An 11,476-nucleotide genomic window follows, 5' to 3' on the forward strand; every position below is an offset into this window, starting at 1 on the left:
TTTTTTTATTGAAAACCACAAACCTTCAGACATGTGAATGTGAATGTGCACATATAAAGTTTAATACAGTGTGCATGCATATGTATAAAGAAGGCAGCACAGAAAAAACATTGAGCATGTTCTCCTGTGTTGATGTTTGTGTTTTCTGCTGTTTACTCCACCATTGCCGCCACCGCCGCTGCTACGGATTCTGTATTACTGAATGTGTGCAGAGCTTTCCCCCAGTGCCAGTGGTTCGGCCTAACCAAGACAACATTGACGGTACGCCCGAGTAGAGAGCATGCCTGTCTCATTTCTCTTTGGGGACTGTTGGAAACAAATATTTACGGCCAAGTATATCATGTCAAGCCCCCCCCCCCCCCCGAAATGAATGCAGTTTGCTATCGGATGACGCAAATCTCATGCATGTACATGAGCGTGTACAATGTACTGTGTAGGCCGACTCGTGATTTTGGCTCACCCCCCCCCCCCCCCCCCCCCCCCAAAGAACGATGTTCGTTTCAGGGACCACAAAAGAAACCTTTCCGACGACCCCGTATTGTCGAGGACTAGATTTCACTTACAATGACTCACCTGTACTAGGCCTGGCTGGCGGGTTCTTGCATCGTATGGCTTAGCTATCTTCTCTTCTATTCTCTTTTATAGCTCATATACATAATGATGACAATTATGTATAAACCATCTAGGATAGAATGGGTCCTTGCATTGTTTCAGATACGCGAAGGCACATACTTCATACAGCAGAATGGAATTGAAAAAAAAAGAAGGAAAAAGCTGCCCAGACCCCTCACTGACCGAGGATACCAATGCGAGGAGTAGTTTTCCGTATGGCCCGTGCCCACATTCTCTCTCTCTCTCTCTCTCTCTCTCTCTTTCTCTCTCTCTCTCTCTTTCTCTCTCTCTTTCTCTCTCTCTTTCTTTCCTCTCTCTCTCTCTCTCTCTCTCTCTCTCTCTCTCTCTCTCTCTCTCTCTCTCTCTCTCTCTCTCTCTCTCTCTCTCTCTCTCTCTCTCTCTCTCTCTCTCTCTCTCTCTCTCTCACTCACTCACTCACTCACTCACGCACTCTCTTGACATATCTTTGTGTGTATGTGCGTGTGTGCCTGGATTGCTGCAGATTGCTTTGGAGGCTATGTCAATAAGCCTAACCTCAGGTACATGTACTTACAGCATACACATGGTTTTGTTGCCCAACCCAGTACCCACTACTTCTCAGTTACTGAGTGAATTAAGAATCATCTATCAGAGTACTGTAAAAGCAGAAATTTTCGGTGGTGTAATATTTTCGGTATTCACCAAAATCGGCGGTTCGGTAGAGAGAAATTTTCGGTAAAACCCGTTTTCCAGGTAGGTGTACTAGTACTAAATGTATACAGTACCGGTTGTACCGAAATTTTCGGTGCGTTTTATTTTCGGTAGAAATTGTCGACACCGAAGTTACCGAAAATAAAACACCACCGAAAATTTCTGCTTTTACAGTAGTCCTCTTGACATGTTTTACTGTGCTTGTAGCAGGTATTCCCAGTGAGTCCCTCTGACATGTTTTGCTCTGCACATACCAGATATTCTGTGTGCCTGGATCCTTGGTCCTACTGGGTACTGGTGGTCGTGATGTGCAGCAAAGTCAGCCTGACTGCCTCTCACTTGAATCATGAAACTAGTTTTTTTCTCATTGGCAAGGACCGCTGCCAGATTCGGTCATGCATATTTCTTTCTTCGGTGTGAATGTTTGTGTTTGTGTGACCTTGCTGCTGTGTCTGTCTTCATTGCTGCTTGTCGGCCACTGCCTGTCAACGCAGTGATGTTGTGCTGGTATGCAAGGATGGTGACGGTGACGGCAGTGCTAGTCAGGAGAAGTGCTACGCTCACCGCATACTCCTGTGCGGCCGCAGTCCCGTCTTTCAGGCCATGCTCGACACCGAGCTGTGGATGGAGGCCAGCCAAAGAGAGGTAGGTGTGCATTGTGTGTGCGTTGTGTGTGCGTGTGTGTGCATGTGTGTGTGTATGTGTGCTATCGTTGGAGTGTCACGACGGCAGCAATGGGAGACCCACGTAACGTCCTCAGCCCTTGCAAAGACCCTAGGAGTGCCTGAGGACACTGGTCACATCATACGGGAACGACGTTTGCGCTGGCTTGGACATGTGGCACGGATGGAAGATCACCAGTTGCCAAAGTGTGTTCTCTTCGGTGAACTGCCTGCCCCGCGCCCGGCGCATGGTCCACGTAAGAGGTGGAGGGACGTCGTTATGGATGACTTTGCGTCGGTTGAGCCACCGGTACCAGCATGTGGATGGTACGATGCAGCCCAGAACCGTCCAGAGTGGCGTACCATTGCCCGTCGACCACCCAAGGCACCCTCTGCTGCTGGCTATGATTGCGCCTGCAGCCTGCATGTTCCGTCGAAGCGGCGACCTGAAACGCCATCAGTCATTCTGTCGTGGACTGGAGAAATAACAATGCGCTATCATTGCTATGCAATGGGCAACGTCTAGGTCAAGGTCAGTGTGTGTGTGTGTGTGTATACGCGTGTGGACGTGTACGTGTGTGTGTGTTGTTCTGTTGCTGATGCTTGTGCTGATACTATTGTTAGCTCGAGCACTGTGGCTACGAGGCTCCAATGGTATTTTCTGTGCTATACAGAGAAGTCACTGAGGAGGAAGCAGTTGTGTCTGCAGTTTAAGTAGAGGCTCTTGCTTAACTTACCCTGAGTGCCATGCAGGGTGTAGAGTGCCATGCCCTACACGCAGTTTTCATTATTTTTTAAAAGAGTTAACATACCACACTGTACCTGTATTTTGGTACTGTGATCTGTTGTTTGGCTGTTACTTCTGAAGTGCTTTGCAGTCTAGAAATGTACGGTGTACTCTGCCTTGTGTGTGTGTGTGTGTGTGTGTGTGTGTGTGTGTGTATGTGTATGTGTATGTGTGTGTACATGTGCGTGTGCTGTCGCCATGATTTCAGATCTCTTTGTCGGACATCCGTTATTCCGTCATGCTGCTAGTGTTACAGTACATCTACACCGGTACTCTCTTCTATCCACAGGATGACCTCAACCTTGGTGTGGAGGTTAGCCAATCTCATGCACGACATCATGCTACAGGGACAGACACACGTATGCATGCAGACAGTCACACAGACACCCATATGCATGCAGACACACATACACACACACACACACACACACACACAGATACACACACAGACACACAGACACAGACAGACAGACCAGGCTGGAAATGCTCCAAAGATTGTGAGAAGATCACACCATGGCAGTCTGAGAATATCTGGTGTCAAAGTCCAAGAAAGCAGTGTATTTTCCAAGTTTTGCTAAATCCTTGCATCATCAGGTTTATGAATATACAATCAAGTTTGATGCTCATTACTGTGATCAGTGAGCTGTGTGTGCATGTGGTTGTGTGTGTGTATACATGTGTGCGTGCGTGTGTGCGTGTGTGCACGCATGCATGTGTACGTGTGTGTTTGTGTATGTGCGTGTACACGTCTGTGTGGGTGTGTGCTGTCGCAGCTGCTGGCGGCAGCTGATCGGTTTCTGCTCAAGGGCATGGCCCTGCAAGTGGAATACCTCCTCTGCAACAAGATTGAACCCGATGTAAGTTGCTTGCAATTCAGTGGTCTTCGTTAGTACTGTACATGTATGCCTTGACTGTATCTTGCATTGAAGTAGTCTAACAGTTGTGGAGGTGAATTTGTGGGGCACTACTTTTCGGGGTGGACGAGGGGCAAGAGTACAGTCGTAACCCCTAGAGTGTCTGTGTGTGCAACAAAGCCTTGTTCTGCCTTATTTGGAAGGAAGCTCTGCCCATATTCGGTGTCAAGCACTGTGTGAGCAGAATACAGATAACTTGAGTTGCATTTTTAAAAAGCCTCGTTCTACCTTGCCTGTAACCTCTAGAGAGTGTGCAACTCCACTATCAGTGCTCTCCGGGCAGAAAACACTCAAGTTGACATCCTGTTTATGATGCAATGCGCTTTGTACACATTCTATGAGACGTACCCTGGACCGGTGGTGGACAGATCGCCGTTTGATATACAGTCAGACCTCGCATTTTTTTTTCTTCAGACTTTTCCTGTTTGCGTCTTTCCCTCAAACCAGTGAACTGTCTGAAGTAATATTTTTCTTCCTCCAGTCTAGTGTTTGTCCAACGCACTCTACTGCTGTTGCTGCTGCTGTTGCTGCTGCTGCTTGTTTTCAGGTTGTAATCCCACTGTACCAAGCAGCGTGTCTGTACGACGCACCGTCACTGCTGCGTCAATGCTGTCACTTCATCTTGTTCAACTACGTCAAGCTGACTGATCCGGGTAAGCGCTTTTCCTTGCTTGTCCTTGCAGCACGTACAGAGAGTTCCTGTGCGCTCTGTTTCTTCTCCCAGCCGCGGAAATCATCGCCTCTGAATCGATGCCCTGACTATTGTGTGCATGAGCATGATGGTAAATGCTGGTGATATCTGCCTACTTGACCTTTCTCATGTTACATGGGATAAACAGCTCTGCCTGGTAGCCATTCAGTGGCGTATGCTTGTTCTTGTACACAGCATTGTGGGCCAAGTAATTATTAGTTGATTTTCCTTGTGCACGAAACAACTACACGTGTCTGCATGTTTGTCCACCCTTGGTCAGCGGAATTGGTTGCTGAACACCCTACATGCCTCTGTGTTGGACTTGAATTCAACCCAGTACGCAGTACGCAGGACACAACACACCATACACAATACACACTAACTCACTAACACACTAACACAGCACACAATGCTGTAGACAGCTAGCTGTGTAGGCCTTCTAGGCCTCATAACAGTACTTGCAAGTACACAGTACCGTAAAGTACCGCCAGAGCGTCCCTTCCCGCGAGAGCGCCCCACCTTGATTTTACAGCCAAGGGAAGAACATCGTATGGCAGAATGCTACTAAGTTTGTACGATGTGAGAACCTTCGTGTACTAAGGTCACACTTGGTATGCTTTTATGTGGCGCTCGAAGGTAAACTGGGTACGGATTGACTGCACAATGTGCAATGTTTGTACAAGGTCCGTGTCGTATGACCTACAGACAGGAATCCACCTCCACAAGGCGGCCACGAAAGGACGAGATGGTGGGGCGCTCTGGCGGTACTTTACGGTACATGTATTTGCGTAGGGTACATGTACATGTACAAGCAATACAACCTCTGCCTGACAGCCATACTGATACTGAGCTCACAGTTTTGTGTGTCTACGGCGTTGTAACTTAAGCGTATGCGTCGTATAATACTGGTGATGATGTGTTTGCTCTTTAGATCACGAAACGCTGTTCCACATCCTGAAGAACCAACGGCCTGGCACCTGACCGCATTAAGGTGTGTGTGGTGCCGGAATCTGGACCGGGACCAACCCGTACGTGCTGTTCTGTTAGCTTTTGAAAGAAAACTTTCCGGAGGATTGTTGTCACGCTGGACCATCCTACTGTACAATACTGTCTTTGTCTTAACAGACACACTCTCATGAGACCTTTCTACCGCACAGCACACAACACTGTCTTGACTCACGCACACATGAGACCTTTCTACCATACTGCAGGCAACACTACCTGTTTTGGTCTTGACTAGCTTTAGTACACTGCACCTCTCTACTGAGTAACAGTTCCTGTACTGGGCATTTTTATTATTTTATTATTTTTTACTATGTTCACGTACCCAACTCGTAAATAATATAAATGAAAGACAATGGTACTGAGACAAGGACAAACATGACAAATACTGAGCACATGTCCCTGTTCTTAGTGTGAGCTCTTGGCTGTGGTGTCGAGACCCTGTAGGTCGGCGGAGCCTCAGCGCCTCCCCATCTCTGCCGAGTCCAGCAGCCCCTACTCGTTTGGCCTAGTCTCCGCCTGAGAGTTTTTATTAGTCTTTTCCGAGTTGGGCTGCGTGAATAGAAATATGCCTTGTTCAGCTTTCATCGACGAATGCCTGCCTGTCTTGTACTTTAATGAGCCGCTTCAACATACCTTTGTATAGTGTATTAATACCAGTGTTAACGTTATCTTTTCAGCTTCTCATACGCTTTAGAGTACTATTTTGAACAATATTTTGATATGCTGCAAGAATTACAAGTACAGTCGACCTACCCTTATAACGATAACCTCTATAACGATATTACCCTTATAACGATATTTTTCTGCCAAACCAAATCACTCCATTGACTTTTGTATACAATGCCCTACCCTTATAACAACATCGCTATAACGATATTACCCCTATAACGATATAAAATGGGCTGATCAATCAACATTTTCCATTTTGTAACACTATCTAGCAGGGAAGATGTAGAGCCCACTATCCAGGTAGGGCAAGCTTCACTTGATAAGTCGCTGGGACATGACGAGGGGCACCAGTGGGCACCTTGCTGTGTACATAATGTGCATGTATGTGAGTTTTTATGCTATGAAGAGTGTAAAAAATGAACAAAATCCATGCATTATGACATATGTGTATGAAATGAACCAGTTACCCCTATAACAATATTACCCTTATAACAATATTTCTTGGTCTGACGCAAATATCGTTATAAGGGTAGGTCGACTGTATTTGAAAAAGGTTATCTCATCTTGTTTTATCTTTTTAGTACAAGTAACATATTCTTCCCGTCTATCGTCTATCGTGCTCCATATCGTGTCTATTTTTAAATGCTATTCATCATCTCTCCCTTTTCCAGCTCTCGATGCTCAGTGATGCATCAAGCTGTCCATGATCATTGATGGTTTTTTTTTGTCAACTTCAAGATATCAGTGTCTACTACACAACCGAGAGTCGTGTTGCTGGTGTGGTGGAGGAGATCGGGTTGAGCATGCATTGGGAGAGGATCTTGGAAGTCCTATCGAAGGACATCCTTCCTATCCACGGTACCATCACGTCGCAGAAAACACTCACTCCTGCAATGTCTATTTCTGCAGGTGTCGCTAGAGAACCATGAACTTCGTGCCGGGAAGACAGACAAACGTCGTATGACTCCCTGCTTCGTGCAAACTGTGTCACTTTGTATACAGTGGTCACATGGTATCCTTCATGTCCGCCAGGATTTTGCCAGTAACTAGAGAGGTTAAGATGCACGTTATTTCTGACGTGACGCGAAAGTTCAGCTCGCGTTATTCGGCTCGTGCGTCGAAAAACAACGCGAGTGACCTGCAGCTCACGTCGAAATTTGGAGTTTCACGCCAAATTTGACGTGGAATTGCGCGTCACATCGGAAATAACGTGCATCGTAACCTCTCTATTAATGGTTTTGCAACGTGAATCTGGCATTCGCGATTCACCTCTAGCTCTGGAAAGAAAATGGTCACGTTTGTGCATCATCGAGAGAGAATTGTTTGGTCCAACATCCATGCAGGCATGTGCGATGTACACCGTGTGCAGATTCACTTTGGGCCAGGGAGTAGTAAAATACCGGTATTATTTCACTACTGATCCTTGCTACAGACTGCAGCAAGCACATAATGGGTGGTCAACTGCAAACCACATAGCTAGCTATACACAGACTATAATGTATTTCAGTAGTGTAGACCAGAGCTGAACATTTTGCATGGTGTCAAACGGCAAATACGTATTGTACGTGAGTACAGTACTGCATGCCGGGCGCCGAAGAACGGCCAGGCTAGAATGTCACCAATTTTTAACAATGGTGTAGGCTGGATTTGTTGCAGATAAGAACGGAAGCCCTAATACTAATGTACACTCAGACGTAGAACTCTGAATCAATGTACTTCAAGTATAAGACTGTACCATTGAATAAGAACCAAACTGCTGTGTTTGCTAAAAATAAGAACGGGCTATGCCATGCCATGCCATGCCATGCTAGAACCCTGACCTCCCACCCAGTTCTTCGGCGCCCGATAGTACTGTAACATCCCATCCTGTCTGATAGAAGGTGCACCGGCGCAAATTGATACATGTACCGACTAAAACAGGATTGAATCGACGGATAGCCGTTCAACACATAGATAGCCACACGAATACACACACACATACACATACACACACACACACACACACACACACACACACACACACACACACACACACACACACACACACTTGTACTTGTTGCTCACTGCCAAAACTGGTCACGTGGGTCTCCCCGGGAGAGGGGAGAGAGACTCCAAAGGAATCTTGGAAAGATGACTCAGTTGGTTATTGAACCGCCCAACGGCCGACACCCTCTGAAATCCCCAAAACTCTGGGTGGACTTGAAAATGATCCCACTTATGGGCTCACCACACCTCAGTAAGTGGGTGAGGTCAAGGTGCAGAAAAAGGATTGACGGCATCAGGGTATCCATCCCGGGATCCAACTGCAGTCACCCCTGCCCCCAGTAATGGTAATACTTGCTACTAGTGTGGGTGGCTAAATCAGAGTGGATCTGATATAAGCTTCACTAGCACCATTGATTACACAAGAGTTAAAATGTAGCCAGAAGCAGTCCATGGACATGGTTAACAGGTATGTACGCTTCAAATAGAAAATATATGAACCCTGGAACCAACAAAGGTGGCAGGTACAACAGTGCACCTTCAAGCAGCCGAGCCCGTTGGCAACAGACCCAACACGATCAGGCATAAGTGTACCCACCAACCGAACTAGCTGGCACACACACACACACGCGCACAACAAAGACATGTCGTAGCTGTCAGTACTACTTGTACTGGTAAACATGGTTACTTGATCAACACAACGTTACAAGGACGTATTCAGAAGCGTGTTTGTGCACAAACCAGCGTGCACAGTAGAAAGGAACGAAAATGAGGAACCTAAGAAACACACTGCAGGTGTCTAGGGCCATGATAAAATAATTACAATGAAAATGAGCATTAGAGAGTCATGCAGTTCTAAAAACACGCTTTACAAAGCAAGTCTATATACATACATTTGGAAATCATTGATGCACTCAATGTAGTCGAATTATCAGCACCTATATACAATATCAACAGGTTGAAAGCAGTGTTGTTCGACCGGCACCATAGTCTTTAGCGGCTGCGGACACAGCATAGTAATCTCTCTTTTGCATTCATATTTACACATGCACGCGTGCACGCATGCACACACCCACATCCATACATCTGTACACCTACACTTACATCCACCCCCCCCCCCCCCACACACACACATATACACACATATACACACACCTACCCACCCGTATATATATACACAAAGTACACGTGCGGACGAACACACACACACTAACACACACATCCGGTCGCCACTACTGCCCGTGATTGGCCACCGTCCGGTATATCGTCGTTGGCAGACTGCAGCCGACGGCGGTACTTTGCTGCACAGAGTTCATTACTGGACTAGCGCTGCTCGCACTTCGATTACAATGTGCTACCGCAGCCGATGGGCTACTGTCGGGAGTGGGACTGACCGGCAACAATGCCGGCATACCCGTGCTGTTAACAATCACGGGGATAGTCGTGAGTGTCGGCGGCATTGGCATCACCGGGGGTTGCTGGTGTGTCACAGGCACGCCGCCCGCACTGGGTAGCGGCTGCGGCGCCACGACAACCCCGCCGTTGCCGTGGCGACTCGGCACGGCACCGCCACCGTGCACTGTGTTGCCTAGCGACTGCGACTGCAACATACCACCGCCGTCGCTCGGATAGTCCTCGGTGGAGAAGTTGGGCACGCTCTTCAGCCGCTTACTGGCCAGCTTTTCCGGGTCCATGTTGAGCGGCTGGTAGAGGAAGGACTTGGGCTCGCTCTGCTCGTTGTCCGACTTGCGACGCAGTGCAATCCACACGCACACGGCTGATTGTACATAGAGGTTATGATAGGGCGGCGTGCGGAATACAATCGAAAACTGACGGTGCACGTCGGACGACGAGAAAAGACCGTGCGACGTCCACTTCGCGTCGGATCCGTCCGCCGGTCCGTCGTAGAACAGCACTTCTACGTCGTCCTTCTGCACTCGGTCGCACAGCAGGAAGACTTCGTCATTGCCGGCCACGCTGCCCGAACACCGGTCCATGCGGCAGATCTTCAGCGACGATGACGACGGCGCCTTGCTGTCAAACACCGGGTGAGATACAACCGGGGTAAGCGGTTGGTCAAACTTCCCCTCCGGACCGTCCAAGTAAGCCTGAAAGCAGAGACGAACAACACTGAGATTCATCCCGGCCGCTACATCCTTGCTGAGCGTGGTTAACGCGGCTTTGCGCTCTTCGCCGAGACTCTCCAAGATCTCAGCTTCCGTCAGTTCTTTCTCCTGCGGCTGTGCGGCCCATGAGAGTGTGTCGGTGGACTCTGGCAGGACCCCGTCGCCACCAATACGTTGAGCAGCCAGGGCGAAACGCACCAATAGGTTGCTGCTTACATTCTTCTTGGTGGCGTGCAGGATTCCCAGATTGAACGATGCCTTGAAATCCGTCTCCGCGCCGATCTCCGCCGTGCAGATGCCATTCTGCACTGAACGGCCAATCAGCCGATGTGCGTGAGGCTTGGCAGGATCGTCGGACGTGACCAGAGAGACGACAACCTTGGCTCTGCCCAGGTAATTCTTCAGCCTGACAGAGGGGTAGCTCTTCCGGTGTTTCTCCGATTTCTCTCCAGGCAGGCCGCCGTGTGAGGGTCCCTCACAGGGATAACGAAATCGAAATCCCCGTTGTCGCGGCTGCTCAACAATCTCCAAGCACGGAAAGGGTAATTTCCCCTCCACGGCGGGGGCCAGCATGACGCCACATTTCTCCTCAGTTTTGAGATTTTGCTGCTCGTTCGACTCAGCTGCAGTTGGAAGCAGCGGAGCAGGTGGCGGCACCACAGGAGTAGGGTCGGCACCACCTTTCTCGTCCGTCATGATGACAAGGACATCAGCTCATGAAAGGTAAGCAGATTCTGCCATTTGCATTATTATACAGTATCCAGCTGCGTCGTCTTCAAAACCTCAAACCAGGGAGTCGTAAAATACCGACTCCCTGCCTCAAACAAAAAGCATTTCGGAGTTGTAAAATGTTGACTCGGGACTCAATGACGTAGCAGCGAACATGGACATGCACAGAAGCTGAAGCAGGCCGCGAGACAACCAGGCGCTGAGACATTAGGGCGCCCAGGAATGGGATGCGAGGTACCGGTACACTGAGCCACAGTAGATCTACATTGTACAGTCATGTTGTTGGTTGACAGCATGTAACCATTTATTTATTTATTTATTTATTTCACCTTCCCGTGGCCAGAGAATATAGGCCAATATGGAGGGAGGGGGGCGGTAGCCAGCCATGGCAGTAAACAAAAACAAAGCAAAAATAAATAAATATTACACATTACTGGAGGCAAAGCCTGAGAAACAAATGTGGATGAAGAACTAGCAGTTATTAGAACACGAGCTTCATGTTGGCCTTGAAATCCTTTAGCGTACAAGACGATTTTACTGATAGAGGCAGGGCCAGCCAGAGAGAATAAGCAGCAAAAAACGGAGATCTGGTATAAGCTGAGGTTCGG

At 48.2% G+C, this 11,476-nt stretch overlaps 2 protein-coding genes across 2 annotated transcripts in view; one reads left to right on the forward strand and one right to left on the reverse strand.

Annotated features, from left to right (window-relative positions):
* Positions 1-6,795, forward strand: part of LOC135818492 (uncharacterized) — a 29,997-nt gene extending 23,202 nt beyond the window's left edge. Inside the window, exons 17-23 of the mRNA XM_065331878.1 lie at positions 213-261; positions 1,115-1,151; positions 1,797-1,947; positions 2,960-3,064; positions 3,525-3,608; positions 4,213-4,318; positions 5,288-6,795. Coding sequence (XP_065187950.1) covers positions 213-261; positions 1,115-1,151; positions 1,797-1,947; positions 2,960-3,064; positions 3,525-3,608; positions 4,213-4,318; positions 5,288-5,337 — 582 coding nt within the window. The 3' untranslated portion in view covers positions 5,338-6,795. The remainder of the gene's footprint in view (positions 1-212; positions 262-1,114; positions 1,152-1,796; positions 1,948-2,959; positions 3,065-3,524; positions 3,609-4,212; positions 4,319-5,287) is intronic.
* A 2,369-nt stretch (positions 6,796-9,164) lies between these two features.
* On the reverse strand, positions 9,165-10,867 carry LOC135816748 (nuclear factor NF-kappa-B p105 subunit-like). The gene has a single exon (XM_065329859.1). The coding sequence runs from the start codon at positions 10,833-10,835 to the stop codon at positions 9,246-9,248; it is 1,590 nt and encodes a 529-aa protein (XP_065185931.1). The 5' UTR covers positions 10,836-10,867; the 3' UTR covers positions 9,165-9,245.
* Positions 10,868-11,476: the final 609 nt, after the last annotated feature.

Source organism: Sycon ciliatum, chromosome 5, assembly GCF_964019385.1.
Source record: "Sycon ciliatum chromosome 5, ocSycCili1.1, whole genome shotgun sequence".
NCBI lineage: Eukaryota > Metazoa > Porifera > Calcarea > Leucosolenida > Sycettidae > Sycon > Sycon ciliatum.